Source organism: Chionomys nivalis, chromosome 13, assembly GCF_950005125.1.
Source record: "Chionomys nivalis chromosome 13, mChiNiv1.1, whole genome shotgun sequence".
Classification (NCBI taxonomy): domain Eukaryota; kingdom Metazoa; phylum Chordata; class Mammalia; order Rodentia; family Cricetidae; genus Chionomys; species Chionomys nivalis.
In genome coordinates this window covers 62,011,887-62,035,552 of record NC_080098.1, presented here as the reverse complement: position 1 = coordinate 62,035,552, position 23,666 = coordinate 62,011,887, and the positions used below count along the sequence as shown (strand labels likewise).

At 44.4% G+C, this 23,666-nt stretch overlaps 1 protein-coding gene across 2 annotated transcripts in view; it reads right to left on the bottom strand.

Moving 5' to 3' along the window:
- Positions 1–23,666, bottom strand: part of Cap2 (cyclase associated actin cytoskeleton regulatory protein 2) — a 135,165-nt gene that overhangs the window by 85,809 nt on the left and 25,690 nt on the right. For both annotated transcript variants that reach the window (XM_057788032.1, XM_057788033.1), the window contains one exon: positions 23,082–23,182. In XM_057788032.1, the coding sequence (XP_057644015.1) occupies positions 23,082–23,182 (101 nt within the window). The remainder of the gene's footprint in view (positions 1–23,081; positions 23,183–23,666) is intronic.

Here is a 23,666-nt window from a genome sequence, read left to right as displayed (position 1 = left end):
GAAACCTCCCTGAAAAGAGTGGTTTTGAGTTATACTAATGCTAATATTCTTTTTGTTTGCTAATTTCTTCTTTAAGCTGCTCCTGTTAGTTTCCTGTCTGTTCACAGCAGTTTCTATGTCTGCTGAATTGGTTTGACTTCCTGATAGAAAAGGCAGGAATCGATTTTATACATTTTCAAGATACATTGCTAGAATAGCAATGGGAAGATTAAGTTAATTTCATTCCAATGATGACATTTGACTCTTTTCTAAGCTAGGAGGGCAAATATATTAACCAGACTGGCAATGGCAAATCTCTGTTATCCTAGCCATTATTTTGATGTCTCGCGATTTTTACAAACCTTCAGGGTTTTTTTTTTTAATCTTTACCATAATTCTCATCTAAGGATTTTCTTCCACCAAGAAAATGTTTGTGTTCAAATCAAAATTGGTAGGCCACTTATTTCAAAAAACACAAATCCAACCCTTCATTAACATAACAGACCAAGGCTCGTAGATGTTTTCTGTAAGTCGTTTTGAAGTTCACCGCTGTTCCTTCTCTGTCTTAGTCATCTCATGGCTGAGGTTAAGTTGCTTAAAAATCTCCTGTATCAGACCTCTCTCAGCAAAGAGCAGAGTATTAAAATTTCACCAGCTTGGAAGCCATTATGACTCACAAATACGAAACTTTGAGCTGAGATGCCCTTCCATCAAAACATGTTTTCAGGCCTTCAAAAAGATGTCTGCCGCTGTCTAATGACCACGCTTCTTAAAGGACTACCAAATGCAGCTTTCCACAGCTCGGCTACAAACAAAATACCTGCACTTCTCTTGGCAACGGTAACGCAGAGGTACCATCCTCATCCGTGACAAGCAGTAGACTGACTTCCAGTTGCCATGGTAACAGTGATTCAGGATGGTCCAACTTCGACAGTTGAACCGGCAGCTCAGAGGTGGAATTAACTATATGTGTGTGTGTGTGTGTGTGTGTGTATTTGTAGTCATCCCACAATGAACATTGTCATTAGCCTTTTCTACTTTCCCCAGTAACAACTTCGAGCCTGCTGATAGTGAAGTGGTTTGCTGGAAGGTCTGAATAAGGACGAAGAGCAATTTCATTAATTAGTCCCTTCCTGCAAATGGCCTTTTGCTCCATAATAAGGGTTGAGGTGGGGTGGAGATCTGTTTCAGGTCTTTCTTTTGACTTATGTAGAAAATGCTTTCGTGATGACCCGAGGTCCTTCTCTCAGTTCCTTGAGTTAGCAAACTCAAAGGCACACTCGCTTAGAATTCCCTCAGTTTTACATGTATTCACACATTTGAGATGTTCTGACCCATTTGCTTCTTCCTTCTGAAAAGTTCTGTTAGCTCCCCTCACCAGACAGCAGGCGATTTAGAGGTAATTTTTCTGAACTTGCTGAGTCTGGTAACTGGAAAGGGGACTGTTTGGCTCACTCAGGCTGTTGGACACACTGTGAAAGAAAAAGTCAAACGTAGGGACTTTGGGGAATGACAAACGACCAAAGGTTTAAGGGTTTTTGCTGACTTTGCCTGTTATGTTTGTGTGGGGCTTTGGGAGCCCTTGAGGGACCTTAGAAGGAGACAGGTTCTGTGATCTTTGGGCACGGAAACACGTATCTCTCTGTCTGTGAGTACGTGTGAGCAGAGAGGATATGGGTCATTCTGCTAAAGCCAAATCATGATACTTTATCTGAAGTCTTTCATCGTGAGCACCCTGGCAGCTGGGGCTCTCAAGGCAGCTAGTGGATCCTGTTCTGTGGTTGCAGGAGAAGCAAAGGAGCATGAGTTCCTGGGATCTGTTTAAAGCGAGTTTGGGGACAGGCAAACAGACAGCAGCTAAATCTGACTTATTTTCATCTAATCCTCTTGGGAGAGGGCTGGCGCCCTGGGGAAGCCCAGCTGATCTCTGAGTGCTCATCAGGGCTTTGTAGAGTTTCTCTGGAAAAGCTCCAGGCTGCATAGTCCCATGCTCGTAGCCAAATAAACAGACACAATTTGGGGAAAGGGCAGGGGCAAGACTTGGAAGACAAAAGAGTATCTAGCCAGGATGTGGTGCTGGAGGCATTTCTAGAACCTTCTTTTCTAGAACCCAAAGGGAAAAGACCCTCTGACTTCTATGATCAAGGACAAGGTGCAAGGTATCCGTTCCCTCAGGGATGTGACCAGGTCCTGGGCAGGCCACCAAGAGTGCAATCCCCACTGGCTTCCCTAAGTCATCCGACAAATGTTTTACATGCATAATTACAAAGACTGCATTTCAGGGCTATTCATTCTTCAGTCCCTCCAGTCTTCCCTGAGGAAATCCCTTGAGTTTGAGCCATTGAAGAGGTAAAGAGGGGATACGACAGACGGATGGGAGGCAAAAACAGATTTTACCTGTTTCATGATTTTGTTTGAAGCAAACCTTGAGGTCGTGAACATGAACTTTAGCATACAAAGCCCCACGACGGAAGACATTCAGGTTGACACGTTACTAACTTCAGGAAAGGCTTAAGCCAGTGTTTCTGTGTCTCCAGTGGGCATGAGAATCAGTCAGGAGGCTGGTTAAATCTCACCTGAGTGCTCAGGATCACTCCGAGTTCCTGAATCAGTTCTACAAGGGTCCCAGGTACCTTGCTCTTCCTGCGCCACACAGGAAAACTGTTGGCTTAAATGGTATCCAAACGCCTTTTTTCTTGCACGCCTATTTCATTTTCATCAGTAGCTGAAGTGGCAAGATAACTCAGCTGGCACCCACTCTGGACCCATGTGCTTAGTCTATCCAAGGGGAGACATGCCACTCAACCCTTGGGGAAGATAAAGGTGTTTGCCCAGAGTCAACAGACAATAAGCAACAAAGTTGAGACAAGAATTCCTTCATCCATCCCTTCCTTTCTTTTAAAAAACAGGTTCTCACTATATAGCCCTGGAAGCCCTGGAACTCACCATGTAGACAAGGCTGTCCTTAAATTCACACAGAGAGATCTGCCTGCCTCTGCCTCCTGAATACAAGCATTACTATTACCACGCCTGGCTAAGAATTTCTTTCTTTTTTTTTAAAAATTTTTTTTGATGTGTTTATATGTGAGTAGGTGTGTGTGTCGTACACATACATGCACAGTCTGGTGTATATGTGTGTTGTGTGTACACATGTGTAATAATAAATCACACGAGTGTGCAGACACTGTGCGCATGCACACCCAGGAGGTGGAGACTCAGGTGTCATCCTTCAATCCATCTTTCCCTCACTCACTTGGAAGAGGGTCTCCCACTGAACCTAAAATTCATTGTGCGCTCAGGTTGACTTGCCAGAAAGCTTCTGCAATTTGCTGGTCTCTGTCAATGCAGGGGTTATAGACAAACACAGCCATGCCTGGCTCTTTACATGGGCCTTGTAGATTTGAACACAGGTTTTCATGATTGCATAGCAAACACTCTTACCACTGAGCCATCTCCCCAGTCCTGGTATTAGTATTTCTAATTTCTGATTGCTTCTTAGTTCCCAAGGGAGGGGCCTGAAGTACAGAAAACTTGCGAGTTTGGCAAACATGAATGCGGTCAGTGTGGGTCCGGGGGCTGGGTATAATCGTGTCAGGCTAACAACAGTTCTGAAAATTACCAGCAAGACTGACTTGGAGTTTTCCAGAACTTTTGTGATGGAAGAGAACACGTGGACACAGGCTAAGCAGTGTTGGGAAATTTTACCTCTCAGAAGTGTCTGTAAGAGCTCTGCGTGAGCAACTGGCATTCTGTGCTGAGAGCGAGATGGCCTCATAATGGGAGAGCACCGTAGGGGAGCGAAAGGAAAGATAGGGAAAGCCTGGGGGAAACAGCAGTGCTGGGAGCTCAAGCCAAGGGCCAAGGAGGGAATACTTCATGTTATCTCCGCATGACGCTCTCCTCAAAAACAGAGCATCCTCACACTGACCCTCTCAGAACCACGTCAAAGGTTTTTGTTTCTTGTAAGAGGTTTGGATAGAGTCCAGAATGCTGCCTGGCCTCCAGAGCCTTGCATGGTCACACCTTCATCAACACTAGGGCCATGACTCCTTGTCAAACAATCTCTGTCCCAGTCAGTCCCAGTCTCCCGAGAGTTTCCCGAGAGTTCAAGAACTTTTTTTTTTTTTTTTTTTTAAGGAGTTTGGGACAAGAAACATACTCACACATTCTAAGCCTGCCTTTCACACCCTTTTCATCTCTTTGAGAAAGAAACCAAGATGCAGGGAGACTAGTGAAGCTCCTAACATGGTTAGCAAGTGTCAGATCTATGGAAAGGGCTACTGTCCTTTCTGGGATTATAGATATGCTGGGGACTCAAACCTGGGGCTTCAAGCATGCTGTGTCAGAATCTACCAACTTGAGCCACATCTCCCTGTATTTTCAGAAAAAAAGGCAAAGCTTATCTAATCTCTGTATTCAGACAACACTATAGGATATCCATCCTGGTTTCATCGTTTTGGTGACAGAACAGCTCCTGGCGATATGTGTGTTGGGGGGGGGGGCTGTGAGCAAGGTGGGGAGTGTGATGAAGGTGGAAATGCAGTTAGGGGGGAGGGCATGCCTGTGATGTGGGAGGCCCATCTACCCACCATGATAAGCACGGTTTTTACTGGCACTTTTAAAAATAGCCATGCTCTCTGATGATGTGTTTCTCTTCGGTACATGAGGTTTTGATTCTCTCTGCTCATTGTTGTCAGGCTTATCGGGGATGATTAGAGGTGCTTACAAGGAGTGAGCGGAGGCTAAGGCAACACCCCCAAATGACCCCTCTACAGTATCATAGCAAAAAATAAACTCAGAAGTACAGAACGTTTCTTCGTTGCGACTTTTGGTTCTCGTGGACTTTTGTGTCATAAGTCATCTCTGTTGTCCCATTGCCAGTAGGAAAGGGCGCAGAGAAGCCAGAACTACCATCCTCAAAGGAACTTACATGTACGCCGGTGCTGAAAGTTGTGCCTGGGGCAGGGCAGAAGCTAAGGCTTAAGACACCAGATTGGTTTTAGATGGCTGGCACTGCCATAGTGGAAGAGTGTGCCTGGCCCGGTCACTTTCGTCACATCTTTACAAAACCCAGGGCCTGGGATGCCTGGGCCCTGCAGTGCTTGGCACGTGTTACTTGTACCTACATGGCCAGTAAAGATTATAATGTGGCTCCATCTTTTAAAATGATTTATTTGTATTGTTTGTAATTTTGTGTATATACGTGTGTGTGTGTGTGTGTGTCTGTGTGCATGAGTGCAGGTGTCTGTGGAGGACGGAAGAAGGCATGGGCTCTCCAGCAGTTCAAGTTACAGGCATTGTGAGGCTCCTCACATGGGTGCAGGAAACCAAGCTCATTGCAAGAGCAATGCTGGCTCCTAACCCCTGATCTATCTACCACTCCTGCCCTGTGTGATTCTATCTTAGGAGAAGAAACCATGATTATGCAATGAATGTTTTGTTTGGTTGGATTTGAGAGAAGGGTTCACCATGCAATCCTGGTTGGACTAGGATTCACTATGTAGACCAGGTTGGCCTCAAACTCATGAAATGTGCCTGTTTGCCCTCCAGATGTTAGGATTATAAACATGCATCATGATGCTCAGAACAGTGAATGATTTTTAAGATTTTGAAAAACATCCTTATGAATGATACTTATAACTCATGATATTCATGGAAGCTATCTTTGGGTGCTGGGATTAAAAGTGGTTTCTTTTCTTCCTGTATCACTTGTCATGTTTTCCCATATCAGATTGTTTAAAAAGTTATTAGGAAAAGATATAACTAAATAAAATAGAGACTTATTATTTAATTTCACAATCAAAATTTTTTTTGTGGTCAGGTGTGGTAGCATACACCTTTCATCTCAGCACTTGGGAGGCAGTCACAGGAGGAACTCAGTTTGAGGCCAGCTTGGTTTACGATAATGAGTTCCAGTACAGTCAGGACTACATATAAAGACTCTGTCTCAAAAAACAAACAAACAAAAATGAAATGAAAGTTCTTTGAGGGGTTAGAAAGATGGCTCATCCGTTAAGAGCACTGTCTGTTCTTCCAGAGGACCAGGGTTCAATTCCCAGCACCCACATAACGGCTCACAACTGTCTGTACCTCCAGTTGCAGGGAATCTTATGCTCATGCAGGAAAAGCATGTATACATATAAAAGTAATAAAATTTATATGTATCTCTTTGAGCACCTCTGTGTACCTATCAACCAAGTCAAGTATAAATCAGGAGACACTGAAGAACCAGCTTGCTTCCATCTTAGGTTTAAAAGCCATCTTACAGTAAAGACAAACTAGGTTCATTCCTGTTTATGATTAAACTTTTGTTTCTCGAGGATTGGCCTATGCTCCTCCTGTAATCTTAGCTACAAGTGGTTCTATACAACCTCTTCCAGGAATGGCATTTGTTCTAAAAAGCTAATAACTATCTTACAATCCTACCTTTGCTTCAAAAGGGTTGTTATGGTTACCTTGTTATGACTACCTGTTGTTATGATCACTTTGCAATCATGTCTTTGTTTCAGGAGGTAATTACGACCAACTTGTTATGCTTATGTTATGGTCCCATAACCCTGTCTATTTTGCCTATCAAACCCCCCATTTGGAAACCCCCTACTGTTGTATGATATTTCTTTTGTGTTCTGACAAATAAAGCTTGCCTAGATATCAGAGGGTAGAGTTAGCCACTAGTTAAGCACAGAGACCAGGCAGTGGTGGCACACACCTTCAATCCCAACACTTAGGAGTAAGCAGGAAGATCACGAATTCAAGGCCACCCTGGACTACTTGAGACTGAACCAGTCTAAAAGAGAAACAGAGTCAAGTGTTTGAAGTCAGTCTGAAGATTAATAGAGACAGGATCCCGGCCATTTGGTCTGAACTTTCCAATGGCTGGCTGGCTGCTCTTCTTCTCTGATCTGTCAGCTTTCACCCTTGATATCTGGGTTTCTACTGTTAAGACTAAACAGATTCGCACTTCACCCTACCCCTGAGCTACAAAAGCCTTGTTTTCTTCATATCCAGTGCTGACCTCTCAAATACAGGCTTAGGGGGAGGCAGCCCATGTACATGAATAAAAAAGTGTCCTTTGATGAACTGTTTCCTTTAATTAATTTGGCCAAGATTATTTGGGTTGGTGGTCTTTCTCCTCCCATCTTTGGGATTAACAAAACAAGATGTGAAGGCAGAGAAAATTTCATGCATGTGAGTAATAAGCAATAAAGTACTCCCTGTAAGCATATAACAAGCATCCAGTCTAGACAGGAAAGGGCTGTTGGGATCAGCAAAGATAGGTGAGAGGTAAGCTCTTCCATTTGGTCAGTTTGACAAAGCACAGGACGAGAACGGAGAGGACAATGCATTTGTGATGGTTCAGCTTCATTGTAACCTGACTAGATTTGGAGTCACCTAGGGGACACACTGAGGATGCCTGCTAAGGTGTTTCCAGAGAGTTTTAACTGAGGAGGAAAGGCCTACCTAGCATATGGGTGTCACCATTCCCTAGGCTGGGGTCCTAGGCTGGATAGGAAGGAGAAAGCATAGAGATAAGGCGCAGTGATAGAGTTCTTGTCCAGAGTGTATAAGGCTCTGGGTTCAATCCCCAACACCACAAAAGGAGCACAAAAACAGAAAACAAAACAAAAATAAAACAACTAAGAGAAAGCAACCTAAGCATCAGCATTCACTTCCTCTGCTTTCAGACTGGTAATACAATGTGACCACCATGATGGACTGTGTCCCCTCCAACTGTGAGCCAAAATAGGCCTCTCTTCCATAAGTTGCTTTTGTCAGGTTTTGTCATAGCAGTCAATCAGTAACTAATACTATTGTATTATTTCTGGGTAAATATTTCCTTCTGCCCATATACCACTCCCCCTGGGAAGCGCTGTGGTAGTCAGTCATTCCCAACCATCATCTCTCTAAATTATTCTCTAACACTTCAGAACAATGGGGGTTCCAAAAGACTTCCACATTAGCCACAGCTGCCTCTCTGAAATATCCTGTGTGTGTATGACAAAATGGAGCTGAAATTTACATCCTGACTGGAGTTGGGAGGTGGGGTTGAAGTGCTAATGTCACACTCCATTTACTTAAAAAAAAATATGTTGGCTACGAGCCATTAAATCATAAAGATGAGTTAATTTAAAGACCTAGCTTGTTCAAATACAATTGAGTCATGGTCATTTGCAGGCTTTGCCTATGTCAAAGCATATATCAAAAAGGCAATTACTTTCTATTAGGTAATTGTTATAAATTAATATTTTTACTGCCTTTACAGTTTGCTGAGTTTTTTGCTCTCCAGTTCTGGCCCCAGTGGCAGAGGAAGGAGGCATACCTACTGAGCGAGGCTGAACAGTTGTGCTGCCTAGAAAGGAAAGCTGAGTAGGTTGACCAAATGTGTCAGTGTTAGACTGCTGGGGACATTTTATTGAGGAAAAAAAAAGATGATTCAGGCACTGATAATAAATGAGGGTTATTCTTCATTAATGGGACTGTTGCCTTGGCAACTTCTAGCTCAGAGAAGTATTTATAACAAGCCAGTGAACAGTTTTGACACTAAGGAATGGCTCTCATGTGTCTTTTTCTTTACCCATGCCTGGAATCTTCTTGGACATATCTCTGCTGCATTTCTGGTCTCAGCTAGGGTGACCTCAATATTCTGACAAGCACACCCCAAACATGTTGTATCCAACTCCAGAAGGGAAATTTAAACACATTTCTTGGTACATGGAAGAGATAGATCAAAGGAAGGTAGCATGGATAAATGACTGCTTTGAAAATAGGCATGGTTTACACGAGTTGTTTTTCATTTTCCCGAATATCCAGCAGAATTTGTAACATGTTTTAAGCATACAATATCTTGAATATTAATGTGCATTCATATCATGTATTGTTTTCTTAAAACCTTTCTTTTCCCAATGCCTAATTATCACCAAACAGCCTAGTGCACTCCGAGTCACGTGAGAGCACGGGTGAGTACAGCAGCCTGGGGGAGGCAGGGGGATACGGCAACTGCAGTAGGGCGCACTTGACACTGGCATGTCATTTCCAGTGACAGGGATCGTCTGTACAATTATAAGATAATGTTTTTGAAAGGATACCCACTGCAATCTGGTCAAATGTCATGAGAGCACAGGGGCACAGTGAGGCTAGCAAGGCACTAAGGTGCATAGTTTAAGAGGGTCCCTGTTCCTTAGGCCATATTGTAGGCTTGGTTCATGTGTCTGGACCTAGTTGGGGCCTTGCATTCTTATACACACATTAATGTGCCTATACACTATAGTGACTGTTCAAATCAATTGATAATAACCGTGCAACCAAATATTGTAGTCATAACAAAGGATAATATAGACAGAATTCCATGTACTGACATGGAAAGAGGCTTTGAACATATGCCCCATGCTAAATAAGTAGATTATGAAGCTGCAGTAGAAACCAGGAAAGAAAGAGTTAAAATTAATGTTTCTCAGGGTCTGGGAATAGCACAAGAAAGAAAACACCATTGTGTGTTTCAACCCATTTTCTCTTCTGACAGGCAGGAATACTGTTATGAGTTTGTGTTCTAAACAGAACCATGCTACCAAACTAACTTCATTTTCAAACTCAGTCATTGTGTAGTTTGGCCCCTCTCCAAATTCTCTCACTTGTTTCCCTAACACTTAAAGAATCAAAATACCTTATCAACATGCTTAAACCAATTCTTTTGACTTAGGAAGCTAGCAATGTCTTCATGGTTGATGACTCTTGAGACCATACAAGTAAAAGACATCTGGCTGCTTTAAGGCCACCAAGAAAAGTCGGGGACAATTAAACACTCATTCTAAAATGCACTATGGTTCTAAGCATTATCCATTTCACTTTGCATTAAACCATATTCTCTCTCTGTCTGTGTGTGTGTGTATCTGTGCAGGTACACATGCATGTGTGTACACATGTGGAAGCCAGAGGTCATCCTCAGGTATCATTTCTCAGGCTCTGTCCAGTTTGCATTTTGAACAAGGTGTGACCCAGCACTCTGATTAGGCTAGGCTGGCTAGCCAGCAAGTCCCGGGGATCTGTCTGTCTCCACCTTCCCAGTTCTAGGATCACAAGTGCCTATCATTATACTTGTTTTTTCATATGTGTAGTGGGGATCAATCTCATACATGCAAGGTGAGCATTTTTAACAACTGAGTCATCCCTCTAGCCCTCCTTAAACCATATTCTTACCCAATATTCCATGCATGTCCCTAAGTAGAAGATACGTTGTGAAGGATCAAGTCTGTGATTGCTTAAAGAGAAGGGAGGGCCTTTATTTTCGGCTTATTATTAGGAGAGAATGGAGAGATGTAGATGGGAAACCATGAATTCACACAGGCCTGAGTTGCACAGTGGTTAGGGTTTTGCAGCAGAAGAACACTGACGCAGATCTGGGTGAAGGAATGCCGCAAAGATCACACCATACAACAGACCTCATGTAAGAGATTTATTGGTGGGGAATGGAGCTAGTGGGGTTTGAGCGGGGATAGGGTGTGTGTGTGTGTGTGTGATGGTGGAGACTTTTTTGTTTGTTTTTTCGAGACAGGGTTTCTCTGTAGCTTTGGAGCCTGTCCTGGAACTTGCTCTTATAGACCAGCCTGGCCTTGAACTCACAGATATCCGCCTGGGATTAAAGGCGTGCACCACCATTGCCTAGCTGATGGTGGAGACTTTATGAGGTGTATGGGACTTGTGGTGGCAGTGGAGATGTGTCACATTTGGTGGTTGGTGATGTGGATGCTGGCGCTGAGTCGCTGAATGTGGGCTGGGGGAGCACCTGGCTCCTAACAATGGTCACTGCAGGTGACTCAACCTCCTTAGCCTCATTGCTTTATCTCAAAAGCCACCTACCTTAGAAGATCCTTTCTTCCAAGGATCAAGTTAAATAATGTTTGTTAATAACAATGCAGTGTCCAGATATATAGCAAGCCTCAACAAGGGTTAGAATCCTTGGCAATCACCTACAGTCTCACTAACACAGTAAAGCAAATGCAAGATAGGTAGATAAAGTTGATGCAGGGGGATGAAGTTGATCTCTAGTCGCTAGAAAAATTAGTTAGGCAGCCAATACTGTTCACTCTCCAACCAGATCCACCCGTATCAACCCTCAGATCTTACCATAAACACTTGACTGTGAAAAGTCCCTTGCGGGGCTGGACAGATGGCTCTGTGGTTACAAGCACTGAATGCACCCACATGGCAGATCACAGCTGTCTGGAGCTCCAGTTCTAGGGGATCTGCCACCCTCATATAGACATATATGTAGGTAAAACATCAATGCATGTAAAATAAAAAAAATTTAAAAAGTTGAATAAGACAAAAAAGACTGTTTTTGTTTTCAAAAAAAGATAAAAAGAAACAAGAAAAAGCAAGAAAGCAAGGAAGAAGTGAAGAAGAAAGAAAGGAAGAAAAAAGAAAGAAAAGGAAAGGAAAGTCCCTTAAAGACAGGCTGCCCAGTTGCGCAGACACCCAGGCACAGGGCAGTCATATATGCTGGGGGAGGGGCCCTTTCTATGCTCAGTTTTCCTTTCCTTTGTATTGCTGTTGGTGTTCTTAGTAAATTTCCTTTCAAGGGACACACTGCTCCCAAAATCTATCGTTAGAACTCACTAGTCCTTTCTTCCTTTTCCAGTAGTAGTCCCGAATGCTTGTTATAAAATGTACAAAGACATGGACTTTTAGAAAGCGGAAGATTTGGGTAATCCTACCTCCAAGAGATGCCCACGGTCAGCAGTCCAGTGACTATCCTTCTAGACTTTATTTTTAGTGAGACAAATCCTTCTTCCTACATGGATCTTCTCCTACCCACGCTTCCTTTAATCCCACTCTGTTATCTACAGAAAATCTCTTTTCTTGTCTTTTGTGTCCCACTAGTGAGTTCCAAGATCAGCCTCACAATGGTTGCCAGGCATCAAAGGCGGTAACTCTACACTCACACAGGGAAGGGAGAGGCGAGTTTGGAAGTGAAAGCTGAAAAGCGCCCAGGCTTCCATTCAGCTGAAAGCATGCGGCCGACTTGCCACAGAAACCCCCGTTTCTTCTCCTTTCTCTAATTAAATGCACAATCCCCCGGGTGTCAGCATTCATAATAAATGACCATTTTTCATTCAATGTTATTGTCGTTTAACCAAAAGCATGGTGGGAAGGATTCCTTCCTAGCATTTTGTCAAACATAAGTGCGGTCTGGAAAAATATGTTCTGCCTTTTCATTGCTGGTTTGTAAAAATTAAAATATTGGAAAAAATACAATGTAAGTAAACCAGACAAGGTCTCAGTTTTTTCCCCCAAATTACTAAATTTAGAACACTCCAAACTACCCTGCTGGGTTGCTGTGAAACTCTCCAGCATCTTCCAGCTTCCATATCACTTAGCAAACAGGCTTGGGGTGGCACGGCCTGCACAGTGCATACAGGGTAGCCCTGTCCATGGCTTGGCACACCATCTGTGGCTTCCACTAGGGCTTGGGGCAAATGACACCCACGCTGAATTTTGGCGGGAGGGAAGCATCTGGCTGAAAAGCACAGGACATCTGCATTTGGATGTGCTGAAACAATCTGCGGGGTTTCTGGCTCTCTCTCAGATGCTTAGCATTATAGAAATGCGTGCAGCCATGTTCTCAGGAAACCAGGGAGATTTGAGTATTGGAAATACACAGGGAAATCCCAGTTAAAAGTTTAATTTCTTAACCTATGCATCCAGACTTCAGAGTTCACTCTTGCCTGATAGCTATCCTTCTGAACACTGATTGCGTGTGTGTGTGTGTGTGTGTGTGTGTGTGTGTGTGTGTATGTGTGTGTTAAACCTCTACAGAGATTAAAAAAAAAATCCAACTCTTGTTTTAAATAGTTCATTGCTTAAAAATCTGGCTTGGTCATTTAGTTTTGACTGTTAGTCTAGACTTAGCTTAATTGAAATCACCAGCTACAGCAAATCAACCCATCCATTGATTCAATTACATATCAATAATTTGATTCATTCACCTAAATATTCAATTTTAGCAAACTCTGCAGAAAAACTAACCTTCCTTCCCTCCCTCCCTCCCTCCCTCCCTCCCTCCCTCCCTCCCTCCCTCCCTCCCTCCCTCCCTTCTTTCTTTCCTTTTTCAAGACAGGGTTTTTCTGCAGTTTTGGAGCCTGTCCTGGAACTCACTCTAGTAGACCAGGCTGCCTTGAACTCAGAGATCAGCCTGCCTCTGCCTTTCGAATGCTGGGATTAAAGGCGTGCATCACCACCGCCTGGCCTTGCTTCTTGAATCTTGCAGTAACCCTTGTGTTTGGCAAGCAGACCTGAAAAGTCACATCTAACTAAAACAGCTAAAAGTCAAACATTAGTCAAGAAGCTCGGCTCAGGCCTGTACTCCCAGCATTTGGGAGGCTGAGGCAGGAGAGCTGTCATGAGTTTGAGGCCAGCCCCTGTTACAGAGTAAGGCCCTTCCTCAAAGAGTTTTATGAAAGAGAATACATCTATACAGCAACTTCGCATGAGCGAGAAATGATTAGTTCATTGAATCACTAAGGTATTTATTGGATGTTTTAAAAGATTTGACTTATAACATGTTGAAAACATTTATATATAAACATATACTTACGAATATACATGTGAACTGTCATGTTTTAAAATGATCCAATTATTGTTAACCTACTATGAAATACAACTAGGAACGGAAAACTATAGTCAAGATGGGAGAGCAAAGTCTGCTGTTTCTGTGTGTGCAGTAATGAATCTGCAGACATGTTCTCTTAGGATCAGAGTGATTCACCCACACAGCTGACAGACAGTGGCTTTCCTTGTGCATGCTGAATACGGTGTCCTGAAGAAATATTTCGAGAATGGTGTGTGTGTTTCATGGGGACATAGCAAGATTATCTAAATTAAATTAGAATACAAAGATGTCATCTCTTTAGGACAAAGCATGAACACAAAAGTCCTCCAAGCAAGTGAGAGTATCATTCTAAAATTTAGATTAAAAACAAGAACCGGGATGGCTTGCCTAGTGAACACAAAGCCCCAGGTTCAATGCCCAGTACTCAATAAAACAGGCATGGTAGCATTTATCTGCAAACCCAGCACTCAGAAGCGAGTGGCAGGGGGCGAAGAAGGTCAAGGTTAAAAAATAAAACAGTTCAAGGCAATCCTCAGTTATTAGTTGAGTTTGAGGCCAACCCAGGATACATGAGACCTGGTTTCAAAAACAAAAGCAAAAATAAAAAAATAAAAATAAACAACAACAACAATACCCAAAAACAAAGTGAATAAAAAAGGCAAACAGTAAATGTTCCAATCTCTGGCACTATTGTAGAAAGAGGGAAAGCGACAAGAGAGGACCACACGAGGGAACAGCCACGGAAGGGACACTTATTTTGTGTTCCTGGAAGTGTGACTTAACTTCTGTAAGAAAATAATCCAATGAGAGGGCATTTTTTTTCTCTCTCTGAGACAGGATTTCCTCTGTGTAGCTTTGGAGGCTGTCCTTGAATTCACTCTGTAGACCAGGTTGGCCTTGAACTCACAGCTGCCTGTCTCTGCCTCCTGAGTGCTAGGATTAAAGATGTGTACCACCATCACCTGGCAGGAGAGGATAATTCTGAGGAGAAAACTCTAGGGAAAAATTTGCTGATTACCTATACAGCTTTCTTTTTATGTTAAAAATTCACTGTGTCTACTCATTGCATACACAGGATATTTTCATGTAATGTATACTGTATGTTGAGCATATTCTTCCCGTATCTCCTTTCCTCCTCCTCAGCCTCCCCCATTAGTTCCCTTTATTTCTCTAGGCAGTTCAGCTTCCACACTTATGCACACATGGCTTTCTGTCTCTATAAAATTAGAACCACAAATAAGAGAAACACAATCATTTCTTGAAACTGCCTTGATTTATCTAATATGACTGTTTACAGTTGATTTCATTTTTCTTTCAAATAACTTTCATCTTCTTTATGGCTGCAGTAAATCCCCATTTACGTCTACTGCATTCTCTTGCCATTCCTCTGTCGTTGGACACCTACGTTGCCTCCATAACTCAACCATTGCAAACACTGTTGCAATAAACTTCTGACCTGGGCTGAACTGTCCATATATGCCATTCTTTTACAGAGTGATGCCATTTATCCAAGATTCATTTCTCTACTATAAAATCATTTTTATATATATGTCATGAAAGTAGAAGCAAAATTAGGGTGACAGAAGGGATTAGCAGGAGGTGGGAGAAAAGAGAGTGCACGGGGTGAACAAGGTCAAAGTACACTTTATACTTGAGTAAATCTCTTACGAAATGCACTGTTATGTACAATGAACAGAGTCATTAAAAAGATAAACCACTATCTATATCTTATTACTACTGTATTAAAGAAAAACACATTAAAGACATAAACACTGGGGCTGGAGAGATGGTGGCTTTACATACCTGACAACCTGGGTCTATGCCATGGGCCCACGTGGTGGAAAGAGAGAACTGACCCACACACTTCTCGGTTCCACCACGTATGTGCTCTGGTACCCAGACTCCCCAGATGCTTCCCGCTGCGTCAGTGGGTATCGGAGTCCACAAGGGCAGGGGGGTGATGCAGAGACCACAAGGGCAGGGGGTGATGCAAAGAGGTAGAATTTAAGGACACTCATGTTATCCCAGCCCATGTCCCAACAAGAATGCTCGTGGAGACAAAGGCATTATCCTTCTGCCAGGGTTCTGTCCCCTCTGTACGAACACCTCACCCTGGAACACACTTCCAACATGAAGGAATTAAATTTCCTTCATAAGGCTTTTAGGAGACGCATTCAGACGACAGCAGAGTGAAGATGAGATGGGCAAGGAAAGTGGTGTATGCTTTAACACACAGCTTTCCCTTAAATTATATTAATGAATTTATTTTTCATTTATTCAGTGTGTGTGTGTGTGTGCGTGTGTGCACACACATGTGTCACTATGCATGTGCCACTTTGCCCATGTGGAGGCTCAGTGGACCTTTGAAAGACAGTTCTTTCTTTCCACCATGGGGGTCCCAGGCATTGAATTCAGGTTATTAGGCTTGTAGGCAAATGCTTCTGCCCACTGACCCATCCCACTGGCTCACTCAAGCTTTTCCTGACTGAATAATAAATACATTATTTATTCAAAAAGTTAAATTAAACCTAGTTACTAAAAACAAAAGAAGAAAAGCACTCAAGGGATAGTCTAGGAAAACCCCTTCCCCCACACTCCTATAAACAATGTTCATTAAATTAATTGCCACCAAAGAGAGGAGGTGGAGGGAAGGAAAGTGGGAGAGACTAGTGGAAAAGGAAGACGTCAGCAGGTGTGAGAAGACAAGAGAAGATATGGGAATGAGTGTGGTTAAAGACACCATACGTACATGTACAAAATGTCAATACGCAACCTACTGTGTATACCAGAAAGGTAAAGCAGCAAGGCTTTTCTTAGCCATTTACAGGACCAATTTGTTATTCTAGCAGGATATTTGGTGGCAGCTAATTTCTGACAGACAGACAAGGCAATTCTAGTGGTTGGCGGTGCCTGCCGGTCCTTCACTGAGACTCTGCTTCTGAGTCCAGTTTCTTATTGGTCATCCCCCGGACTCTGCGTGTCATCTCAAACCGGAATGTTCAACAAGAGATGGGTGGAATTTGCCTAAAACTTTCTTTTTTTTTTTTTTTTTTTTTTTTTTTTTTTTGGTTTTTCGAGACAGGGTTTCTCTGTGGTTATGGAGCCTGTCCTGGCACTAGCTCTTGTAGACCAGGCTGGTCTCGAACTCACAGAGATCCGCCTGCCTCTGCCTCCCGAGTGCTGGGATTAAAGGCGCTAAAACTTTCTTAAGTGGAAGGTTTGCAAACTGTATTTGTTACTTTTATCCCCACTGTGCCGAAAATTTTGACAGGAACAGCTTCAGGAAGGAAGGAATGGTTGGTTTCATCTCACAGTTTGAGGAGACACAGTCCATCCGGGCAGAGGACCATAGCGGTGGGTGTGTGAGGCAGCTGGTCGCTTTGTGTCTACACGCAACGGAGGGAGATTAAGGCTGGTGCTCAGTTAACCTTTTAAAAATTCATCTAGAACTTCAGCCCCTGGGATGGTGCTCTTACATTCAGGGTGGGGCTTCCTTCCCTAGCAAACTTTGCTGCAAACTCCCTCAGAGATATGCCAAATATGTGTCCTATGGTGATTTAAATCCAGTCAGTGTGGCAATGAAGTTTAACCATCATGTGACCTAAGGGTAGCGACCTGACAGGCTGTGAGTCAATCTACATCTGGAAGCCAAGTATGCCCTCAGTGCAGAATTAAAAGGTCTCTGTGTTCTTGGAAAGAAATGACAATAGGCTGGCGTGAGAGTGCTCCTGAATTCTGTACCTCTGGAGCCAGCAGCATGGTAATGACTGGACGGGACTGGATTGTGTGACAGAGAGGAAGTGAAGACCCCGGAGGGCTTCATTTTCTGCGGTCACTGCTCTGAGGTGATGCACAGAAGCCATGAGGTAGGAGACCCTCTGCTTCTTCCTAGCCTTGTGCCTGCCTTGCATTCTGCCTCTTCCCAGCCCTGTGCCCGCTGCCTTCTGCCTCTTCCCAGCCCTGTGCCCGCCCTGCGTTCTGCCACCTTGTTTTCTTCTCATGAGGAGAAAGGTCATGGGAGCCACAGCTGCCCAAAAAGTCAGAGCAGGCATCAGCTAAAGTGCCAGAGGGGAGTCTGGGATCAGATTCCCAGCTGTGCTGCAAATCTCGGCTGTCCTTTAATCCGCCCCCACACTAATCATTTTCTCTAGAGTATAGATTCTTTTCTATGGAAAATGGACAGACAGGTGGAAGGAGGGAAGGAAGGGAAAGAAAGAGAGGGAGAGAGAAAAGGAGAGAGAAGGAGGAAAAGAAAATTAGAGAACTGAGAAAGGAAGGATGGAAAAGAGGGAGGGAAAAGGAAAAATAACAGAGAAAAGGAATGGAGGGAGGAGGAGGGAAGAGAGGAAGGAAGAAAGAAAAAGAGAAATAGAACGAGGGAGGGATAAAAGAAGACATAATTTGGATGATACCCAAATGTTTTCTTGTCTGAAAGTTGGGGCTGTCACTAACAGCTGAAGCTGTAGGGATAGTGATGCTGGATTCATAGCATGTGGGAGCCCTGGAATCAGAATTCCTATCGAGATCATGTTTGGCCAGCTTGTGATCACTAAAACACCTTCCTAAAGGCAAGTGTTTAAATGAATTACAACAACAAGCAGGAAAACGGAAGTCAACCGGAAGACCAACATGGCTGAAGAAGAGGGCAAGGAAGGCCACTTTGCTTCCCTTGGAATCTCTCTGCTAGTCAACATGGCATGACATGAACCAACCATTCCATAGATTAATTAAGTGGACAGCTAGAACTCTCAGCACGTGGTACAGTGATGAGAGGCATCAATGGTGAGCCTTTGTGGGTGTGTATCTGCAATCCCAACACTCAGAAGGGACAGGAGTTCAAAGCCAGGCTTAGCTACATAGCAAATTTGAGGTCAACGTGTACTACATGACCGTCTGTCTCAAAACACTACCCCAACAGCCATCAAGGTAGGCTGTCCAATAACTGTCTAAAAATGCGTATCCTACAAGGTCAGGAAGACAAAGACAGCATGGCTCACAGTGTGTCTACATTATACGCATGGGCTATGCTTGGTTTCATTTTACTGTCTTTTTGTTTAAATTGTGATTCTCTTATTATATGAAACAATCAATATGAGCTTTTTCTTTTAAATTCACTTTAATCAAGAAAAGGAAATAAATATTCCACACCCAGGAAATGTTCAAGGACTTAGGACTTCCAGCTGTCGCCGGCAGCTGCTTTGCAACTATCAAGTCACTCAGCAACAGGCTCATGATTAGTTCCGTAAGCTGGGAATAACAATGCCACTGATTTGGGGATTAGTTTGTTAAGATGAGGCCTCTCATAGCCCATGCTGGCCTCAACCCCCCCACCCCACTATGTAGAGCCTCCTGCCTCTATCTCCATAGTGCTGGGGACCTGTTGTAGGCATCTGCGACCACATGAGGTTTATATGGTGGGGAGGCACAGATCCAGGTCTCCAACTGAGCTCTATCTCTGTCTCTACAAAAGAAACCAAGAACACAACACAACACAGCATACAAGTCACCCTAATCCATTGCTAATGGGTCATGACTTCCAAGACCTCGTTGGTGATATATGGGCTCTGTTTGTAGAGGACCCCTTCGTTTCACGGCCAAAACCATATTTACCTTAAAGATCTATCATAAAATTATGCATTGTTTATTCTTCTAAAGGAGGCACCGGCTGTGGCATTGTTCTCTGGTTGGAGAGTAATTTAAATAAGCCCCCTGGTTTATGTTGCACACAAGAAGGCTTAGGCAGATCTAATCTTTTCTAAACCTGTTATGTTCTTGGGTTCGGCAGAATGTCCTAATTGTCACCATTAATTCCCCCTTTTTGTGGTCTCTTCTGTCAATAGGCTATTGAGTGTTGGGTAAATTAAAGCCGGACCAGCAGCCAGCACACGGAGATAGACGTTAAATCATTGCCTGCCTGCCTGTACTCATGATTAGTATCTGTGAAATAGCTGCTAAGCCGGGGGACAGGACTGGACATGATGCGTGCTGGCCTCCTTCTCAGGTTTCCATACTGTACAATCAGGTATGGGAGCGTTCCTTTTTCGAGGCAACAGGTGTGATCTTGGAACAAAGTTCACCCCCCCCCACTTCTGGCTCACTGGAGAGCTGGCAGCTGCAGGCTTAACTCCGATGACACAGGGCTCTATGAGGGTGCAGACCTAAACTGCTTGTTCACATCATTAAAGCAACAGGCAGATGGGCTCCGGCTGCCTGCGCTTTTCTTTGTGTTACAGAGCTGGGCCCAAGTTTTCAGATGACAAGCCTCTCTCTTTTATTACCCCCTGGCTCTCGCTTCCCCTGTGTTTTCTCTTCTCCCTCTCCTCCTTTCCTTTTCTCTCCTGTGCTCTCCTTTCCTTCTCTTCTCCTGGGCGCCCCCCTCTTCTCCAGTCCTCCCCTAGTCCCTCCCCCTGTTTCTCTTTTCAGTCTTCCCTTCTATTAAAAATAAGCACGGCACTTGTAAGACATTGCATATTCATTATTGAGAACATATTTTCATTAGAGTCACACTGTTTACAAGCTGATGAGTGGGGAGGAGAGAACCCTTCATTTAAATCCAATTATACTTACACCTCTGTATTCGCAAAGGAATTCAAAGGGGACTGTTCACCACGCAATGGGAGGGCTCACTCTGCAAAGCCGCCCTTTCCGAAAAACACAAACTCGAGTATTGATTTCTAAGCCTCCCTGTTCTCCGACTCAAGTGTCTACCAAGGGTTCCCTGGGATGTTATTAGCCAGAGATCAGATGCACTGTCCTACCCCAGAAACATAAAGTCAGCAACTGAAGGTCACAAGTCGGGAATCACCGAGACAGCATCACTCAAGAACTTCATACTGGGGACATGTGTATTTAGCTTCCACGTAGACTGTGCCAGCAAGTATGAGACATTCAACACTATCTCGCAGTATATAAACCTTCACAGAAATAAAGACAACCAGATATCAAAGGGTCAGTGTAAAGACACCGGTGTGGCGTTCACTGTGAGTAAGGAACCGTGGAAGCGGCTGTCTCAGAATAGAGTTCCCTGAACCGCAGATGGACCGAACCTTCCCCCTTTCCACCCATGAGTATTTCAAGAGAAACATTTAAGAATAGTGGGGGGCAACTGTGGCAGCAAATACACTGTGAGGTGACGTTACCAGACCCCCCAGCAAGACCAGTGCTGGGTGCTGAGTACGATATCAGTAGAGGAGGTTTTCCTGGCCTCGAAGGACTTTGTTCAAGCATAGGATTTTCTATAAACCTACGTCGAAAGCATCTTTGCCAGGATCATCTGATGGAGAGACATCTAGGGACGAAGAGTTGGTTTTCTATCCTCCGAGACAGAGCCCTGAAAAGCAGCCTGATGCTTCACTTATCCTGAAGTTTCTAACTGGCCTGATTGGTGTTTTTGCTATGAATGTAAACGGTGACTAACTGCTGGGGAATGAAACTGTCTGTAGCTAGCAGATCAGACACACATCCTTAACGATCTCTTCCAATCTGGAATTTCCAGATTCTAGGATATTTTTTCCTTTCTCCCAGGCTGTACTTGGAAAAAAAGTCATTAGAAGACGACATAAGAAAATTGCATTTGTGTGTGTGTGTGTGTGTGTATGTGTGTCTGTGTGTGGGTTAGAAAGGGGATCACAGTGGCGGAAGAGATATTAAGAAGGTGGAGAGAGAGCAGTGGAATATTGTGACGTAAGAGCAGAAAGTAGGGAAATCTGAGGAAGGGAGCCTGCCCGAGCGACAGGGGTCCCGGAGGGTGACAGCAGGGGAGGGGCACAAACTGGAACACAGTGGAGTGGCGCACAGGTATGAAAATGTCACAATGAAACACATTGCTTTGCATAACGACTTAAGAATACAGTAAGAAAGTGGGTTGGTGAGAAACCCCAGCTAGTAAAGGGCTGGCTTCACCAACACATTTGATCCCTGGCACCCGTGTTAAAAATCAGCCATGTGCACAGTTGTAAACCCAGTGCCGGGAAAGGGGAGACAGGATGACCCCTGGGGCTTTCCTGCTGGCCTGCCTGCCCGCCTAGTCCACTCAGTAAGCATCAGGCCCCAGGGAGACCCTGTCTCAAAACCAAGGTGGATTTCACCAGAGAAAAGACACCCAGGATTGACCTCTGGCCCCACATACATGCACACATGGCTGCATGTGCAGCCACACACTCATGAGCATGCACACACACGAGAATAAAATGGCGAGAGCACTTTGCCATCTTAGCCATTTCTAGCCAAGCAATTCAGTGCCGTTACACTCCCGCTGCCGTGGGATTTCTAGGCTTTGGAAGTAGAAAGGTCACACCCATTAGACAACTCCTCATTGCCTCCCATCCCTGCCTCTGGTGACCCCATCCTAGTTTTGCCTCTCTGGATGTCTCATATAGTGGACTCCTTTCTTGTCTCGTTTATTTCCCTTAGCACCATGTCCTCAGTGTTCACCCATCTTATAGCATATACCAGGATTTTCTTTTCTGGAAGTGGAATAGCATCCCACTGCACCTCGACAACCCATTTCCTTGATGCATTTGCCTCCCAGAGGTCCTTCAGCTGCTTTTACCTCTTGGCTGTTGTGGCTCAGGCTGTTCTGAACTCGGGGGTACAAAGGCCACTTTGAAAGTCTGTTTACATCGCTTTGGGGTACGTGCTCGAATGAGAGCTCATACGTTTACTCCACTGCCAATCCATTTTCTCTGACGGGCGTGCCATTTTCCCTTCCCACCAACAGAACCCGGGGGTTCCAATTTCACCACCTCCATGCCCACACTTTCTATTTTCTGATGACAGAAACATCCCAACAGGTGTTAGTAATAGCCTCAGTCTGACCCTGAGGAAAAAGGGTGCCTGAGTCAATTCTGCTGGGGGAGTTTTTTGTAAAGTGACAGGAATTCACCCTAATCCTCTGTTCAGTGCCCTTTGTAGCTTCCTGTCACACCAAGCATACATGGAAGTCCTTCACTGTGACTAACATGTCCTATCCGGCTCTGGTTCCAAGCTACCTCTCTCCCTAATTTACCTCCCCAGCAGCTGTTTGCCTTGCTGGGAACAGCATGTTCCAGCATCCTCAGGGGTTTGCCCTAACCCTCCCCTCTATCTGGACCACCCTGCTCCATAACCAGCCCTCTGCTCCCTCTCTCCACTAAGATCTCTGCTCAAATGTCACCTCCTGAGACACGGCCCCTAAACCAACAACCCCAATTCCAAAACTTTCCACATCATTGTCTGTTCCCTTAATTTTTAGGTCATACATATAATACCTCAGTTCGTTGTATAGTTATGCATGTCTTTTGTTTCCCAAAGGTAAAAAGTTACGAGGTGGGGGTGGGGCAGGACTCTTGTCTCATTCATCCCTGAACTCCTGGCTTCTAGAACAGTGCCCACGGATGCTTGACTCGGTAGACTCTTGTAGGGCAGATACGTAAATGACTGCACAAGTGAAGGGAAAAGTAACCACAGAGACATTGTGACGCCATCGGGATCATCTGAGGGACAAGGAAATACTCACATGCGTCTCTACATCCCCAGCAAGGACTCTGCTGTTCCTTAAGAACTCAGCCACCATACTGTTCACCAGCTTGTCAAAGGCTTCCACAGACGGTGCCACGCCTGCCGAAGAGAATGGCTCCATTACTCCCGGGTGGTCGTATGGAAAGCTGGGACTGGCTTGCCACAGGTCGAATATCCTCACGGCTACACTTACTCAGCCCGGCATTCCTCCACGCGCCCTGTGTTTACTGAGGACAATCCTCTCTGCCCACTTCCCTCAGCATCATTCATTCTCTCCCGTGACCGTTACCTTGATTATCAGCTTAAGCAGACTTAGGACCACCAAACAGACACACCTCCATGCGTGTCTGTGAGGGAGCGTCCAGAGACGGTTAACTGTAATTACGATGTCCCTACATGTGATGGCATGGCTGGTGTCCTGCACTGACGGAAGAGGAGACAGCCACTTTCATCTCTCTGCTTCCTGACTGTGGCTGCAACGTGACCACTGCCTCCTGCTCCTGCCACTAAGACTTTGTGGCATGATGGGCTGTGGCTCAAACTATGAGTTCAAAAAAGTCCTTAATTTGGTTTTTATCAGGCA